Consider the following 16528-nt stretch of genomic DNA (forward strand, 5'->3'; position numbering starts at 1 on the left):
AAAAGTCTGAAGTTGGTCTTGACAAGTCATATCAAACTTTAGGCAATAATGTCCGATGTTTGGATTTTATAAAATCATATTTTAAATATCTGAAATCGAACGCAACTTTCAATTTTAGTGGCACACATTTGAAATCATTCCCAAAACAGGTAAAGTTGCAAAAAAGAAATAAAAAGGTGAACATAATGATGACCCCCTAAACTAGATAGTTGTTCCCTCCCCCTGAATTTATACACACTTTACTTCCTTGTTATTCACTAGGCGCCCTGTTTAATTTATAGCCATATTCAAAAGTTAAATTAGAACCCAAAATACAAGTAATCAAAGAAAGTTATTCTCTTCCTCCTTTTTCTTCTTAATTGTTGTACAACAATATTTTTAGAATTTATAACAATTAAAGTATAATGTTCTAAAGAAGTGGATCTTGTCATGGCCACAACTTCAATAAAAAAATGTGTTCAATTGACCTTGACAAATCAGGATAAACTTCAAACAAAAATATTCAATATTTCATCCTAACAAGTCTACTTCAACCAACAAATGTCTCACGTTAACATTGACAAATCATTATATTTCTGATGTGCGGTAGATATATGTTTGAAGTTTTATCTTGTCAAGGTAAAATTTTTAGTAAAGTATGTCCAATGTCTAATCTTGCCAAGGCCTCAACTTCAATAAAAAATGTCAGAAATTTGACCTTGCCAAAATAACAACTTCAATAAATAGATTTTGCTCGTACGTCAATCTCAAGGACCCTTAGGTACAGTGAAAAAGAATTCCTTATTACAGATCAAACATATCTTTAAGGGAAATAAAACCAGCTTGGAAAAATATTAAGAAGAGTTGGGGACAAAGCTGGGAAGTAGGAGCCTAAGTACAAAAATCCAGTTTGAGGATCACCAAAACATCACCTCCTCATCCCATTGTTTTCAATAGTCGCAGCATAACCTATTTAACTGTCCGTGAAATGCCCTAAACCAGCCTTCTAGCCTTGCTCCGTACACCTTGTAAACCATGCAACAAAAAATGTTGTTATGCTGTTATTCTTGATCGACCCTTTGCAATACGTCGAGCAATAACTCTACGCCCACCCTTAGTTGCTTTGCTGCTCAAGGATCAAAATATGTGCTAGTCAGAACTCAACAAATAACATAAGCAATCTAGAGAAAAAAATTCCTGTAAAAGCAAGTGAACCGAGAAAAATGAAACTAGCTGGACATAAATGACTAAGCTGATCAGGTAGTCTAGGAGGCAAATGAAAACCTAATTTTCATTGCCAGGATGAGAGCACACCAGAATCCTGGGCTACGTATTAAGACCAGCAGTACATGGGATATTCTGACTCCATCTCCCCTTTCATGTACACTTACCTCTAGTTGGAGTTGTTCTAAAATAACTTAAATACGCCTCTGGGGAATGCATTATATGTCGTAATCCTACAGTTTCCAGAAACAGGAAGAGAAACAAAAATGGTCTAGTACATATTCCTTCAACAACTCAAAGACCCAAAAAGCTAAAATAGAATAAAATAGGAGCCAGATGGTGCACAATGCTACTCTCATGAGAATGTGTCCCATTTGTCTGGCAGCTAAAGAGCAAGGGAGAGATGCATACCGAGCAAAGTAACCATGTGTCCTTTTGCGCCTCATGTTGCTGGGTTGGTAGGTTCTCTTAGGAAACAAAAGCATCCCACTTGATGAAGAATCATCAACTGTATGAACAGAAATAGAAGAATGATGCAGTATTCATGTAAAACCAAGTTAATTACACGATTCTTTGTAAGCAAGTCTGATGGTTTAAATGGATACAGATGAAATAACAAATAATAATGTCAATTGTTAATAGCTTTTACAAAAATAATTAGCGGTCCAACGAAGGTGCAAACATCTAAGAGTTATATAACAAGTTCAATTTCTGACTACCCAAGCTTTTTATTCATTAGGAAACTGAATTACACAACAACTGCTTTTGTAGAAGCGTATTGCAACCAAATAGACAAAAAAGAGCAACTCCATACAGCTATCAACTCTAAAGAAGATAGAGTATATGGAGGCTCTTTTTTGTCTATTTGGTTGCTATCAACTCTAAATATAATTGTCTAACATCTACGTAAATTTGACTCATCAGAAAGCAACCAAATAGACAAAAAATGCCTCCATACAACTATCAACTGATCAACTTTATATATGATTGTCTAAATTATAGATAATTTTTTTTTTTTTTTAGAAGGTAACAAATCAAGATAATTCTTGTTTCCTAACTTCTTAAGAGAGCTCTCTCCAAGTTCCAGTTAGAATGCGGGGAACCACGAGTACTGCAATAGCCATAGAATATAAAGTCAAGTACTGGGTTTGTTTTTGGAATGTGCAATGAATTTTCCGAATCGAATATTTGCTGTGTTTGGATGTATATATAGTGCAACCATAATGGATGGAAATTATCTCCACTTTTAGCAGAAAGGAATCAGTTAAGAAGATTGTGTCAAGTTGTGCGGGTCATGACCCAACCTATTTTAGCACAACCCGTTTCATCCCAAGTAACTTTTGAGCCATTTTTTTTAGCCCAACCCATTTTGGCCCGCCCAAATCCAACTCAACCCACCCATTTGACATCGATACTTTTTAACTATGTATTAACACATGTTACAATGATCTAAAAATCGGCAACCTAACAGGTTACATCTACCCTGTTGGTGATTCTTTTTCCAATCCACTTATCTTTTGAGATAAGAGAGCTCCTTTTCCATTCTAGTTCGAAAAAGTACTAAGCTAGTTTTCACAGAAAACTGAACTCTTCGTCTGTTTTGGTTGAAGAAGAGGTTGCTGACAGCTCAATGTTTCTTTTAATAGGCATTAGATAGTATTTTGACTTTTTAAAATTTAAGCATCATTGAAACGAAATGCAGTAAGGAAACAAATATTCAGAGGATGAAACCAACATCACAATGTTCAAAGTTCGACAATTAGTTGCAAAATTCTGTAGCATTGAAGTCAAACCAAGGTTTATCAAGACATACCATAAGTAAATTGTAGTTCTATGAGCGCAATTAGCACAACCCCACAATGGGTTGGATTGAGCAAGTTGACATCACTTATTATTCTATACATTTGAAACCCAACTTTGACCTACACATAAACTTCAAAAGGTTGGACTATGACTCATATTTTTGTTAACTCAACCTGTTTGACTCTGTTGAATTTCAACCCAACATTCCCACTTTTAGATTAATCTGACTGTAATTATCAACGAACTTGAACAGCAAGCTGCTCCAGAAACTTTCATAGGTGACTTCTATCAGTTAACCAACAGTTTATCAACCCATGGTACAAACTGCAGCTTTAGATGGATTTGTCAGGCATATCATCTTTGTCTATAGAAAAAAGAAGAGCTTTTTCCAGTGATCTAATTATATCGAACTTTCCGGTTAGTGTGAACCTAAAAATAAGCAATAGGCTAGAATTGGAACAACTGTCATTGCATTCGAAATGCAATCAATTAGCAACCTAGAGTGCGAGGAAACTTCTAAATGCTCCACTTCTCAGAAAAAATAAAATGTAAATCAATCATTCAACTATGCTACAATTTCCAACCTAGTTGAGCTCAGCTATATGCATCAGGTATATTCGCAACCCATTTCGTATCACAAAATGAAATATTAAAAGTATTATGTACCTCAACTTTCCAGCTAAATGCTAACATTACGCAAAAGTATAGTATAAATTGACATATAGAGAGGGAATTTACCGTCAGGGAGGAAAAAGGGGAGTGAAGGAAGGCCAGTAGGGTATAAGAAACCTTCAGTGGAAACCTTCTTGAACGAATCAACGTCGGACTGGGGTAAATCAAGACGAATCGGAGACTGAGACTGAGAGGAGAGAGATGGAAAAAACCTAGAAGTGAGTGTCGGATTCGCAATTTGTGGCGTTTGTGCTGAACATCTCAAGTTTTGGGTCATCAAACGGCTAATCAGAGAAACGCCCGTCCGAATTAGAGTTTTCGACGACGACGACATTTTCACACACAGTTGCTACAGAACGATGATAAACCCTAACACAGTATCTACTACTCCGAGTTCTTCCAGTTTCCACCATTTTTCCTTCGAAAAGAACTCTAGGCACTAAATGGGCCGACCCTTCTTGTGGGCCTTGGCTTCTAGATTGGGTTCTAACCCAATTAAGTTGGGTTGGCCTGGTTTTGATTTGAAAGCGTTAAAATTCACAAATAGTTACTTTTCAGCTCGAAATAATTATGTTAGCTATAAATGGTAAGCTGTTATATTTTAATTTTAATAATATTATGCATAACTTATGATAACAAAATATTATAATTGTCCCAAGGTTTAATTATGTAAGGTAAGAGATCCATTACCAGCTTACAAGATATATAATATTGTGGGCTATTCTATTTTTCTTTTTAGGACTAGATTTAGTCGGGGTTTGAATTGGTTTATTTTTAGTGACTTTTTTTTTTAGTTTTGGAGTGTTCGAATAACCCACAATTTAAAGCAAGAAAAGTAACCTAAAAAAAAGAAGAAGCCAAAAGTCAAAAGTTAGGGGTTACCAACTTATGACTTTTAACTTATAAGTCACTTAAAAAAAGTCAATCTAAACAATCAGAAGATGCCAAGGAGTGTGTATCTTGAATTACTTTGTTGGCCACAAGATATATAATACATACATTAGAAGTTTAACATCAAGCGAGCTCAGTTGTATATACTCCGAATGGGGGGGATCGGGTATTTGTAAACAAGCACTCAACTTTTAGCATATCAGGTAACAAACAACAGTACACTATATTTCATCTGGCTGTTTCTGTTTACAAGGTAGAAAAGAATAACCTAAATATTCTGCCTAACCACAACTTTGTCAATAAAGGAACCTACAACAACACAGCCCTGTGGTACCAAGCAAACAAAAAAAAAAGTGGCACTTCTGAATCAATAGCTGGTGAATTAGCTTCACTACAAAATACAAAAGGATGAGGTAATAGACAAAAACAAATCAACAATCAAGGAATCAACAATATGGATTTTGCATAGGATGGTCGAACCAAATTCATCTCGAGATGTACAAAAGGTTACTGATCAAGTGTGACTGGATGAATTTCATTGTCCAACTTCTAATGCAGTTGAAATCCACTCTGAAGCAGCTGTGTGAACGCCTGCTTCTACATGCATCGATAGAGAGACTGGAGTGACTGCTATCTGTTGAGCACAATAATATCAATTGGTCAAAAGCATATAAAGACAGCTTATCACTAGTTTGACATTGGTTAACGTTACATATCCAGCACTGCCTGGGGAAAAAAAGACAATTACACTAAGGATATGAGTAATAAACTTACAAAGCCATTTTCAAGAGCTCTAAAATCTAAATCCTCATCCTCTTCTTCCTGCTTTTTGTCAAGTAACTGCAGCGCAAATAACAAATAAGGTCATTCACTTAAATATTAGAACCAACTGGTACTAAGTACAAAGAAATGGAAAGGCATTGATGAGAAAGATTAGTATAAGGAAATGTGAGACATTTGGCTTTTTTGTGCTTCCGCACAAGCCATTCAAAGAGAGGAAAATTATGGATTAATGTGACGATTTAACATGTTCTTCTGATACATAAGATCCCTCTTTTCCATTGACATAGATTAATTAAGTTGAAAATGGCATTTTCAATTAGAAAATAAACCTGAAGATTCCTCTATTTACTTATCCAAGACAGCAACTGGATACAATATTTCCATAGAGATGGAAAAAATTTCCTTACCTCCAATCTGAAGTACTTGGCTTTCCGGTTGGGATCAGATTTCCCTGATACACCAACCGATTCAACCTCCTCTATATTCTTTTTCTGTGTGGCTAACCGACGAGCGGCACCCTGAAAAAAAATGAGAATTCGGAAGTCTGAATGGTTAAGAGTATCTACAATGCAAACCTTGATTGAGAAAACTAAAACAAGCAGGGGCTGCAAAGTGTTACAAATAACTATATTTTGACCCATTTATGTGCACTTTTGTCTTATTGTGTACTATAACGGAATCAAAGAAGCCACTCAAATACTACTCATCTTACTGGAAACTGGGAAATGAATCAGCTTTTAAGTCACTACCTTCCTTAAGCTCTGACTACTCTACTTTTTAAGATTCAACAGAATTTCAACTCCATATAAATTCCTTTTAGATATAGGTAGGGGACAGCTCAATTCTTGATCTTGTTTAACTTTAAGAGCAATTAGGTTGTCACTCACTTAAAGGCAATACTACACACTTGCTATCATCATCATAAATTATCTAGGTCACCACATACCAGTGAAGGACCAGTTAACTCACCGCTGCAGAAGCATCTCGGCCTAGTTGCGCAAGCTGTAGTCCAAGCATTTGCTGATTGGGAACAAAACGTCCGGCAGCAGGATTCCTGCTTGCTGAAATAGCTTGCCAGCAAAGCTTAGGGCTCCAATGACTTGGCCTGGTCGATTTGAATCCCTGTCACATAAAAGGTAAAAATAATCTCTCTACATCCACATACATGGAGAGATATAATATGCTAAAGCAAAACAGTAATGTGGCTGGACTTGGGGAGTAAAAGGAAAGAAGACTAAAACTTTGCTTTTGCATGCCAACACCAATAGTGTCACACGTACATTCTTCAGAATGATTGACAATTAGCAGTTTCGAATGGAGACTCTTTTTGATGAACTGGTCTGACCAAGGAATCACAAGTCCAAAAACTCGTATTTTTCTCAATGGGAAGAAGCGCCTCAAGGGTGACAATAAAACAGACCTTGTTTGTCAGAGGAGACTTTGGAATTTCCACATGCAGCAAGCAACATTTGGGAAAAACTCCCTTCTCTATATCTCTAAGGGCTGCATTTATCAACGGTAAACAAACACCAACGGCATCCTTGAAATCAGTTTCCTGACTTTCATCCTTCTTCCTAAAATAGATTATGGGTACATTGTTAAGACCATCAAGAGTGATTAAAATTTTCAGCAGTATCCCCTAAATGATAGGCAAATACCAGTCAAGTGATATCGATATAGATGGCACACCACTAAACAATGACTCCCTTGCACCAGCTACAACACCTGAGTAAAACCTGGAAACAGTGAAGTAGTACAAATAATCACAAAATTCTATGCTGATATAGAAGTAACAAATAAAAGAGCAAGAAAGTGCCAATTCACAACTTCAATATGAGCAGTAGTCATAATAAAACAATTTCAAACTATAAAGTTGTGCTAAATTTTATAGTTCACTAACAGAAAGGTCATAAAAAGAAAACACTACTTACATATGATGGCCACAACTTGAGCCCTTATTGATTCCACTTATCACCTAAACGTCCAAGCAGAAATAAATAACAGGATAGTCAGCAACATAAGCAATACCAAACCCAAAAATGGAATAGGAAAATGGTATAACTGAAAACATGTCAAAAAATACCAGCATAGGCTTTGACCAGGAAAATAGTGCACCAGACAAGGCTAATGACACACAATCTACGGGAGTCCCTGACACCAGAACAAATTCAAAAGGCGTAACATGTTAGAGCTGAAATACTGTATAGTTTCTAAATGTAAGTGTAATCCTACAAAGCTAGGGTAAATATAGATTACAATTTTTCCAACAAAAGACCGAGTAGAACATATACACTAAAAGCCAATAGTAACAATGTCATACCTGAAACTTCATAAGCAGTAGCACCAGGAATCTCAGCCGACGTAACAGCAATGGATTCTTTCAGGGTAAAAGAATGGCCTGCCATTGATTCATCTCTACAATAGCATTTGGAAGAAAACACATTAACCATAAGTTATAAAGCGCTTAGTTTGGATTATGATTAAATGATTTTATCCAATCTAATATTAGTCTTACTAATGCAGGGGATAATGTTTTATTAATACAAAATTTAATATCACTCTTATTCCACTATCACATTAGAAATCTCAGATATGTATTACATATAAACTGCAATGAATCAACAAAGCTAACTCAGGACCCATTTCGACCACAAAAACCAAGAGATCCCGCATTACAGATAACATAATTTCAACATCTACAAAACACGGACAACCACAAGAGTACAATATCCCAAAAGTAGCACTATGGCTCAATCCAAAACTTGTTGGAATTAGCTATGGAAACCCTTTTATATATTCCCCCTCATTTGGACCCATTTCATTCCAAAAATTATACCTTTATACATGGTTAAAGCTATTTTTACGTATATCTAGTTAATGTTGAATCCTCGTTGGCTTCTTCATGTGTTACTTCTTAATATATTGAAGGACTTTAGTGAAAATACTTTGTCCGCTAGTGCAATGAGACAATTAATCAAGAGTCACAAGAAACTGCGTATAAGTAACAGGGAAAGAGAAATTTAAAATAGAACCCACGATTGAGGAGCGCAAACGTTAACATTGTAGAGGCCCAGACGAACAAGAGCATCAACAAGATAGGTAAGGCCAGGGGATTCAATCCCATCAGCGTTAGTAACTAAAACAACAGGCTTTGTATCGTCAACCTCTACAGGATCCGAGTTGGGTTCCGTGGAATCATCATTTTTATCGTTTTGGGGAGCACCCTTTCTGCTAGAAAGAACATCTTGAAGATTGGAAACAAGCCCAGGAGGCAAGAAGTTAGCTTTCGCCCCAGAAGTCCTCATTCAGAAAGCGTTGAGTGATTTTCAGGAATTGAAAGAAAGGGACGTGACGTGAAGGAGAGGAAAACGAGGGGAGTAAATAAAGCGCTTAAAAATGTATTAGACCGCTTCCAACGCCGTTCTGAGGCTATTTATTACACTGCAAATTTAGTCTCAACACGTACTTCTTTTTTGTCTTTTTCTTTATTTGAGACAGTGGAGCGTAAAAAATATATACTTAAATTATCCGTAATTTTATTTTAATTTCATATCTTAATTATTTGAAGTATTGAAAAATATATTTAAATTATTACTTATAAGTTTGTAAATAATAATATGTAACGGTGTATGAATTATATTCTTTCTTATTAAAATAAAAAATTATCACGTGAAAAATAATTTCACCGTATAAAAATGACAAACATAACATATAACAATCCCAACCAAAAATATAAATTGGAACACTTAACTTCACTCTTCAAAAGTTCAATTGAAAATTTTCTTTTAAAAAAAACGTCCGAGCAATAAGGATAATACCTTCTATCAACAGCACTGACGTTTCCATAAAGAAAAATGATAGTACTATAATTAGCAATTAAAATTCATAAAGAAGAATCTTCTTGTTGTAGGTAAGGAAATGACAATATGCTTGAGAAATCTTCAATTTGGCTTTGAGCAGAATGAAATTTAGTTAAACTTCTCTTACTTCTAATTAGTTCCTATTAGTAAAAACACATCCACAGCCCACATACATTCAGTTTCCATACAAAGTTGTCATCTACATTTCATTTAAATGTGAGATTAGAATCACAAGGTTTTCAACCTCCTTTTCTTACAATATAAGATGGTTGATTAACTTGTAAAAGTTAAAACAAAGAACTATGCTATCTTTATATTCCAGGCTAATGCATCTATCTTACTAGAAGTTAGTTGTAGGGGGCACCAGCAAAGATTTTACACCTAAATGCAACAGTCAAAACTCATCAAATATTTGCAGCCTTAGAGGCGAACTTGTCACTTTCAATAAGGATGATACTTTCTATTACCAGCGTTCCAATATACACAGGCACCATTTCTGCCACCACCTCCATATCCTCTGTTGCCCCCCATCATTCCAGCCGTTACCACTGTTCCCATAACCACGACCACGACAATAGGAGGCAGGCACACCATAGCTGCTGCCTCTTTAACCAGCTGCACCAGCTCTAATTGGAAAAACCCTTGTAGTTTTAACCTACAGACGACAACCTTTTTTTGTTTCATCAAAGTAAAAGAGGCAACAATCAGTTCTGACTTCTGTGCTCTATAAATTCCTAATTACTCACTTGTTTGCCACGAAGTTCATGCATATCGCTATTAGATAAAACACGTTCAACTGCTTCTTCTTTATCAAAACTCACAAAGCCAAAGCCTCTGGAGCGACCAGTTGTTTTATCCAAAATGATCTGATGCCCCACAACATTGCCATAAGAAGAAAAATATTCCTTCAACTCACCTGAAATTAATCACTAAGTTAAAGAGCAAACTTTGAAATAAGAAATGATATCATGTACTCTTTACCTTCAGTTAAAGATAATGGAAGACCACCAACATGAATTCTCTGTCTATAAGTTACTGGTATCTTCACATCCACCTTATACACAAATAGAATATACTCTTTAAACATAAACCAAGGCAAAGAGTAATAGTAAATAAAGGAAAAATGACAGTAATGTGGTGCTTTCAGGAGAAAATTCTACCTCTTTACTATCTATGTTATGGTATGTGTTTAAAACTTTATCTGCAATTTCCGGGTTAGCATATGTAACAAATCCAAATCCTAGTCGCCTTCCAGAGACTTTATCACGCTTTAGTACAAAATCAGCTAGATCTCCAAACTGCCCGAAATGGGCCCTCAAGGATTCTGGAAAGTAAAAAATCATAAATATTACTCTGAGAATATGAAAACTGAGGCGAATAAATCACAGAGATTTAAGAGTATTAAAGAATTCAAATATTTCAGGTTAAAAAACAGAGGGTCCAATTTGGGACGTAATATCACAATGATACATATATAGCAAGATAGCATCAATACCTTCGGTTATCTCCATAGAAATGCCTCCAATAAAAAGTGGTCTATTATCAAGAAAATACAACAATTTGGTAAAATTCAAACGATAAACAAGGAAATCAAGAACATGTGATTTGCTACAAGCTATAAACTAAGCTATGAACTTACCTTGCTGAAGAACCACGGGCTTCCCTATCAGCCATTGTTTTCTTTATCCTTTCTAGCTGAAAAAGATAACGAATCGCAACAAAACCTTGACAGATTTCAGCACGAGAATCGAATACTGAGTTTTTTGTGATTGCGTAAAACCCTAGCTTTGTGCGCTAAAATTTGAAAATTGCCGCCGAATGAGATTTACCAGTAAATCAAATACTTCAACAGAAAGAGCAACAACTTGGCGGTTTCAAAAGAGACTACATATATAGTCCCGGAATATAACGCACCACCTTCCATATTGGGATTTTTATTTTTTTTTAACATTCAAATTATAACTCCTTCCAATTGAATTATACATTTGTCTCTATCTTGTGATACAATTTAACTCGATATAGAGTTTAAGAAAAAAAAAGATTTTGAAACTTGAAGTCTAAAATAAGTTAAGATATTTATTTGATTATAAATTATTTCAATAAAAATAAAAGGAATATTTAAATTTAAATTGTTACTAAATATAAAAATGTGTCATTCATTTTTTGAACTAATTGCTAAAAAGAAAAGCAAGTCATAATAGAGAAAATAGTTTAAATTTTGAAAAAACTTCTAGTATTCATTATACAAATAAGTTAATTATAGAAAAAAGACATAAAGTGACACCTGAAGTTATCCCGAATTTTCAAAAAGACACTTTGACTATGTATTGAATACCCTTGTAAATAGACCATTTTGATCTATTTTATTCCCCTGTTTGTATTCACACAGATGACGCACGTGGATGAATAAAATTTCTTCCAAAAATGAATTAAAAAGCGCTATGTGTCATTTTTTCTCTCTATTATTTAATTACTTCCTCTCTAAATACATCATCTTACCCAATTCTTTCAAAAGATCAGTTGGTTGAAAGTTTAAACTAAAAAAAAAATCTTCTTTTTGAATGAAAACAACCCAAAAAGTTAAAGGAATTCTAACATCTTGTTAATTTCCAGTCGTCAAAATTAAATTTCTTTAAAATTTGAAAAATCAAGTTACCTAGAATCGCATTTGCAATGACAAAAATAATTCGGTATTGCATTTATTATTTCATTCTGCAAAAATGCCGCAAACTAAACTCTTGCAGAACCCCAATCCATGGAACTTAACGAACCTCAAGTCTTAACAACAATGGCGGAAAAAATTGTCGATTCCAAAAATTGAAAGCATGCTCCAACAACCGGAGATAAATCAACTCCCATGAAGCTAAAATCAACCCAAAAAGTTCTGAAGAAACCCCATTAATTGTCAAACACATATGTAGACCCTTAAACTTGTTCTTAAATTTCATTTTGGCACTCCAACTCAATCTTGTTCCATTTTAACCCTTCAACTCCAATTTTTATGTTCCATTTTGGCACTTCTAAGTGATGTGGCAGAGTGTGCATCACACTTTCTCTAAGAGAGTGAAAGACAAAAAAAATAAAATAAAAGATAACCCTTCAACTCTATTTCTTTTATGTACCATTTGACACAAAATACTAATTTTATGATTTCTATGTATGTTATTCAACTGCAATTTTGCATTTTAAAAATCGGCGTTCATTCATTAGTTATTGTAAAAAATTAAAATTGACGGGATGATCATTGATTTTTTTTATAAAAAAAAAGTAACAATTTCTTTTTAAGAGTTTCCCTATAATTTTGAGTGAAAAATAACCGACAAAAGTGCGTCAATTTTCTTTCTTAAGAAAATCAATGACAACCCAACGAAGTCTATCGAGTTTCAACATTTTCTTGTAGTGTTATTATTTAGAAATGAACATGAGTTTTTTTTTACTCGTATTTAGTTGAATGAAAAAATGGAAAGCTAATATTTGAGTTAGTTCAAATAGACTAGATATGAAAAAAAATATGTGGTGTTATTTAATTTAATTAATTGTTTAAAAAAGAAAATCAACACACTTTCGTTGATTATTTTTTCACGCAATAATGTACAGAAACTCTAAAAAAAAAATTAAACAAAAAATGAGGTTCATCCATTATTATTTTTTTAAAAAAAATATGACGTTGATTTTTAAAATGAAAAAGTGGAAATGAAGAACATAAATAAACATAAAGAAATCATAAATTTAGTATTTTGTGTTTAAATGATACTATATAAAATAGAGTTGAAGGATTAAAATAGAACAAGGCTAAATTAGCATGACAAAATAAAAAATGGGGGCAAGTTAGAGAAATTGTGTATGTGTTTTTAATTGGCTTTTGTGCCATATCATGGCATGTGAAGTACACACATCCCACTTTGTTGATTCTTTGGAAAGAAGTGCCAAAATGGAACATAAAAATTGGAGTTGAAGGGTTAAAATGGAACAAGGTTGAGTTGGAGTGCCAAAATAAATTTAAGGACAAGTTTAAGGGCCTACATATGTGTTTGGCCTATTCCAAAGGATAGTAAATATGTAAAATTATACAATTAGCAATTAAAATTCATAAAGAAAAATCTTCTTGTTGCAGATAAGGAAATGACTATACTTGAGAAATCTTCAATCTGGCTTTGAGCAGAATGGAATTTAGTTAAACTTCTCTTACTTCTAATTAGTTCCTATTAGTAAAAACTCATCCACAGCCCACAGACATTCAGTTTTCGTACAAAGTTGTTAACTACATTTCATTTCATTTAAATGTGAGATCAGAATCACAAGGTTTTCAACCTCCTTTTCTTACAATACAAGATGGTTGATTGACTTGTAAAAGTTAAAATAAAGAACTGTATGCTATCTTTATATCCCAAAGTAAACAGGCTAATACATTTATCTTACTAGAAGTTAGTGGTGGGGGGCACCAACAAAGATTTTACACCTAAATGCAACAGTCAAAACTCATCAAATATTTGCAGCCTTGGAGGCGAACTTGTCACTTTCAATAAGGATGATACCTTCTATTAGCAGCACCGGTGTTCTCATATGCATAGGCACCATTTGTGCCACCACCTCCATATCCTCCGTTCCCCCCATCATTCCAGCTGTTACCACTGTTCCCATAACCACGACCACGACCATTGTAGGCTGGCACATACCTTTCATTAGCAACATCGGTGTTCCCATATGCGTAGACATCATTTGTGCCACCACCTCCATATCCTTCATTCCCCCGATAATTCCAGCTGTTACCACTGTTATAACCACGACCACGGCCATTATAGGCAGGCACATACCTTTTATTAGCAGCACCTGTGTTCCCATATGCATAGGCATCATTTGTGCCACCACCTCCATATCCTCCGTTTCCCCCATAATTCCAGCTGTTACCACTGTTCCCATAACCACGACCACAACCATTGTAGGCAGGCACATACCTTTCATTAGCAGCACCGGTGTTCCCATATGCATAGGCATCATTTGTGCCACCACCTCCATATCCTCCGTTCCCCCCATCATTCCAGCTGTTACCACTGTTCCCATAACCACGACCATGACCATTGTAGGCAGGCACATACCTTTCATTAGCAGCACCGGTGTTCCCATATGCATAGGCATCATTTGTGCCACCACCTCCATATCCTCCGTTCCCCCCATCATTCCAGCTGTTACCACTGTTCCCATAACCATGACCACGACCATTGTAGGCAGGCACATACCTTTCATTAGCAGCACCGGAGTTCCCATATGCATAGGCATCATTTCTGCCACCACCTCCATATCCTCTGTTGCCCCCATCACTCCAGCCTCTACCACTGTTCCCATAACCACGACCACAACCATTGTAGGCAGGCACAGACCTTCCATTAGCAGCACCAGCGTTCCCATATACACAGGCGCCATTTCTGCCACCACCTCCATATCCTCTGTTGCCCTCATCATTCCAGCTGCTACCACTGTTCCCATAACCACTACCACGACCATAGTAGGCATGCACACCGTAGCTGCTACCTCCGTAACCAGCTGCACCAGTTCTCTTTGGAGCAACCCTATTAATTTCAACCTACAAACACAATTTTTTTTTGTTTCATCAAAGTAAAAGAGGCAACAATCAGTTCTGGGCAGTATAAATTCCTTATTACTCACTTGTTTGCCGCAAAGTTCATGCATATGGCCATCAGATAAAACTTTTTCAACTGCTTCCTCTTTATCAAAACTCACATAGCCAAAACGTCGGCTCCGACCATGTCTTCTATCCAAAACGATGCAATGATCCACAACATAGCCATAAGGAGAAAAATGTTCCTTCAACTCATCTGAAATTTAATCACTAGGTTAAAGCATCAACTTTTTCAACTGGCAGAAATAAGAAATGATATCATGTATACTCTTTACCTTCAGTCAAGGATAATGGAAGACCGCCAACATAAATTCTCGTTGTATTAGTTACTGGTTTCTCCACGACCACCTTATACACAAATAGAATATACTCTTTAAACATAAACCAAGGCAAAACGTAATAGTAAATAAAGGAAAAATGACAGTATGTGGTGCTTTCAGGAGAAAATTCTACCTTTTTACCATCTATGGTATGGTCTTCCTTTAAAACTTTATCTGCAATTTCTGGGTCAGCATATATAACAAATCCAATTCCTCGTCGCCTTCCAGAGTCTTTATCACACATTAGTACAGAATCAGCTACCTGTCCAAACTTGCTGAAATACTCTCTAAATGATTCTGGAAAGTAAAAAAAAATAATACTAAATGAGGTTAGAGCAAAGATAGTCAGATATTATGAAAACAGGAATGCAGATAGAGTAGATGCACTGATTTCAAAAAATAGATGCGAAACATAGTTTACTTAGGCAAACTATTTTGATGTTTGTCACTGTTAAAAATTAGTAAACATTTTCTGAAGAAACTAAAGGATTTATCCAAAAGCAGAGATACCAACACAATTTACTATTGAAGGAGAAGATTAACTCAATTACTCAATCAAATATTAACAATTATATGAATCTTTAAAATGCCTTCTCATTATCATGTTAGGAACACATACTGCAAAGTTTGCCTCTCTTTACTGTTTGATGTTCGAAGAAAGCCAAGCCCCAACTTCTCACACCCCAATCACACTAAGATGCAATTTTAGAATAACTTTAACTACATAACCAAAACTCTGATATTCATGTCCAAGTCTGAGGCGAATAAATTTCCCACAATCACAAAGATTTAAGAGTATTAAAGAATTCAAATATTTCAGCAGAGGGTCCAATTTGGGACGTAATATCACAATGATAGATATATAGAAACATAGCATCAATACCTTCGGTTGTCTTCGTAGAAATGCGTCCAACAAAAAGTTTTCTATCATTAAGAAAATGCAACAATTAAAACGACAAACAAGAAAATTAAGAGCCAGTGATTTGCTATAAACTAAGCTACAAAACTTACCTTACTGAACAACCATTGATTGAAGGTTTTAATTCATCGGCTTCCCTATCGCCTACTTTATCAGCCATTTCCACATCTTCATTTGGTTGGTCAGTTTCTTCATTTCGTTCCTCATCAAAATCCATTGTTTTCTTTATCCTTTCTAGCTGAAAAAGATAACGAATCGCAACAAAACCTTGACAGATTTCAGCACGAGAATCGAATACTGAGTTTTTTGTGATTGCGTAAAACCCTAGCTTTGTGCGCTAAAATTTGAAAATTGCCGCCGAATGAGATTTACCAGTAAATCAAATACTTCAACAGAAAGAGCAGCAACTTGGCGGTTTCAAAAGAGACTACATATATAG

General features: G+C 35.3%; 4 protein-coding genes across 4 annotated transcripts; all 4 read right to left on the reverse strand.

Annotated features, from left to right (window-relative positions):
- Positions 1–761: 761 nt before the first annotated feature.
- LOC125829049 (uncharacterized) lies at positions 762–4085 on the reverse strand. The gene is made up of 3 exons (XM_049508328.1): positions 3745–4085; positions 1615–1711; positions 762–1105 (listed from the first exon to the last, which is right to left on the reverse strand). The coding sequence occupies exons 1-3, from the start codon at positions 4010–4012 to the stop codon at positions 1033–1035; spliced, it is 438 nt and encodes a 145-aa protein (XP_049364285.1). The 5' UTR covers positions 4013–4085; the 3' UTR covers positions 762–1032.
- Positions 4086–4768: 683 nt separating this feature from the next.
- On the reverse strand, positions 4769–8711 carry LOC125829283 (uncharacterized). The gene is made up of 10 exons (XM_049508533.1): positions 8389–8711; positions 7673–7767; positions 7436–7503; positions 7284–7327; positions 7011–7088; positions 6773–6926; positions 6322–6474; positions 5760–5870; positions 5344–5409; positions 4769–5203 (listed from the first exon to the last, which is right to left on the reverse strand). The coding sequence occupies exons 1-10, from the start codon at positions 8655–8657 to the stop codon at positions 5105–5107; spliced, it is 1137 nt and encodes a 378-aa protein (XP_049364490.1). The 5' UTR covers positions 8658–8711; the 3' UTR covers positions 4769–5104.
- Positions 8712–9819: 1108 nt separating this feature from the next.
- LOC125831553 (uncharacterized) lies at positions 9820–10886 on the reverse strand. Its single transcript, XM_049510714.1, is given in 6 exon segments — positions 9820–9867; positions 9959–10158; positions 10194–10266; positions 10373–10536; positions 10708–10748; positions 10852–10886. Coding segments are annotated over 6 exon segments (561 nt in total).
- A 2777-nt stretch (positions 10887–13663) lies between these two features.
- On the reverse strand, positions 13664–16306 carry LOC125832803 (heterogeneous nuclear ribonucleoprotein 1-like). Its single transcript, XM_049511999.1, has 7 exons — positions 16182–16306; positions 16054–16094; positions 15304–15482; positions 15126–15198; positions 14798–15046; positions 14309–14645; positions 13664–13888 (listed from the first exon to the last, which is right to left on the reverse strand). The coding sequence occupies exons 1-7, from the start codon at positions 16304–16306 to the stop codon at positions 13732–13734; spliced, it is 1161 nt and encodes a 386-aa protein (XP_049367956.1). The 3' UTR covers positions 13664–13731.
- Between the last annotated feature and the right edge of the window lie 222 nt (positions 16307–16528).

Source organism: Solanum verrucosum, unplaced genomic scaffold (assembly GCF_900185275.1).
Source record: "Solanum verrucosum unplaced genomic scaffold, falcon-dt-bn FXZP01000102.1, whole genome shotgun sequence".
Lineage (NCBI taxonomy): Eukaryota > Viridiplantae > Streptophyta > Magnoliopsida > Solanales > Solanaceae > Solanum > Solanum verrucosum.

What these genes read in the sequence shown, in the direction of transcription:
- LOC125829049 (XM_049508328.1), bottom strand. Translation starts at nt 4,012, where the DNA reads ATGTCGTCGTCGTCGAAAACTCTAATTCGGACGGGCGTTTCTCTGATT. An exon ending in CCCCTTTTTCCTCCCTGACG is followed by an intron (nt 1,712 to 3,744) that starts GTAAATTCCCTC and finishes CTGTTCATACAG; the next exon opens with TTGATGATTCTTCATCAAGT. An exon ending in ACACATGGTTACTTTGCTCG is followed by an intron (nt 1,106 to 1,614) that starts GTATGCATCTCT and finishes ATCCTTGAGCAG; the next exon opens with CAAAGCAACTAAGGGTGGGC.
- LOC125829283 (XM_049508533.1), bottom strand. Translation starts at nt 8,657, where the DNA reads ATGAGGACTTCTGGGGCGAAAGCTAACTTCTTGCCTCCTGGGCTTGTT. An exon ending in ATATCGATATCACTTGACTG is followed by an intron (nt 6,927 to 7,010) that starts GTATTTGCCTAT and finishes AATCTATTTTAG; the next exon opens with GAAGAAGGATGAAAGTCAGG. An exon ending in AGTCTCCTCTGACAAACAAG is followed by an intron (nt 6,475 to 6,772) that starts GTCTGTTTTATT and finishes TTTATGTGACAG; the next exon opens with GGATTCAAATCGACCAGGCC.
- LOC125832803 (XM_049511999.1), bottom strand. Translation starts at nt 16,306, where the DNA reads ATGGATTTTGATGAGGAACGAAATGAAGAAACTGACCAACCAAATGAA. An exon ending in ATACCATAGATGGTAAAAAG is followed by an intron (nt 15,199 to 15,303) that starts GTAGAATTTTCT and finishes TTTGTGTATAAG; the next exon opens with GTGGTCGTGGAGAAACCAGT. An exon ending in TCCATTATCCTTGACTGAAG is followed by an intron (nt 15,047 to 15,125) that starts GTAAAGAGTATA and finishes ATTAAATTTCAG; the next exon opens with ATGAGTTGAAGGAACATTTT.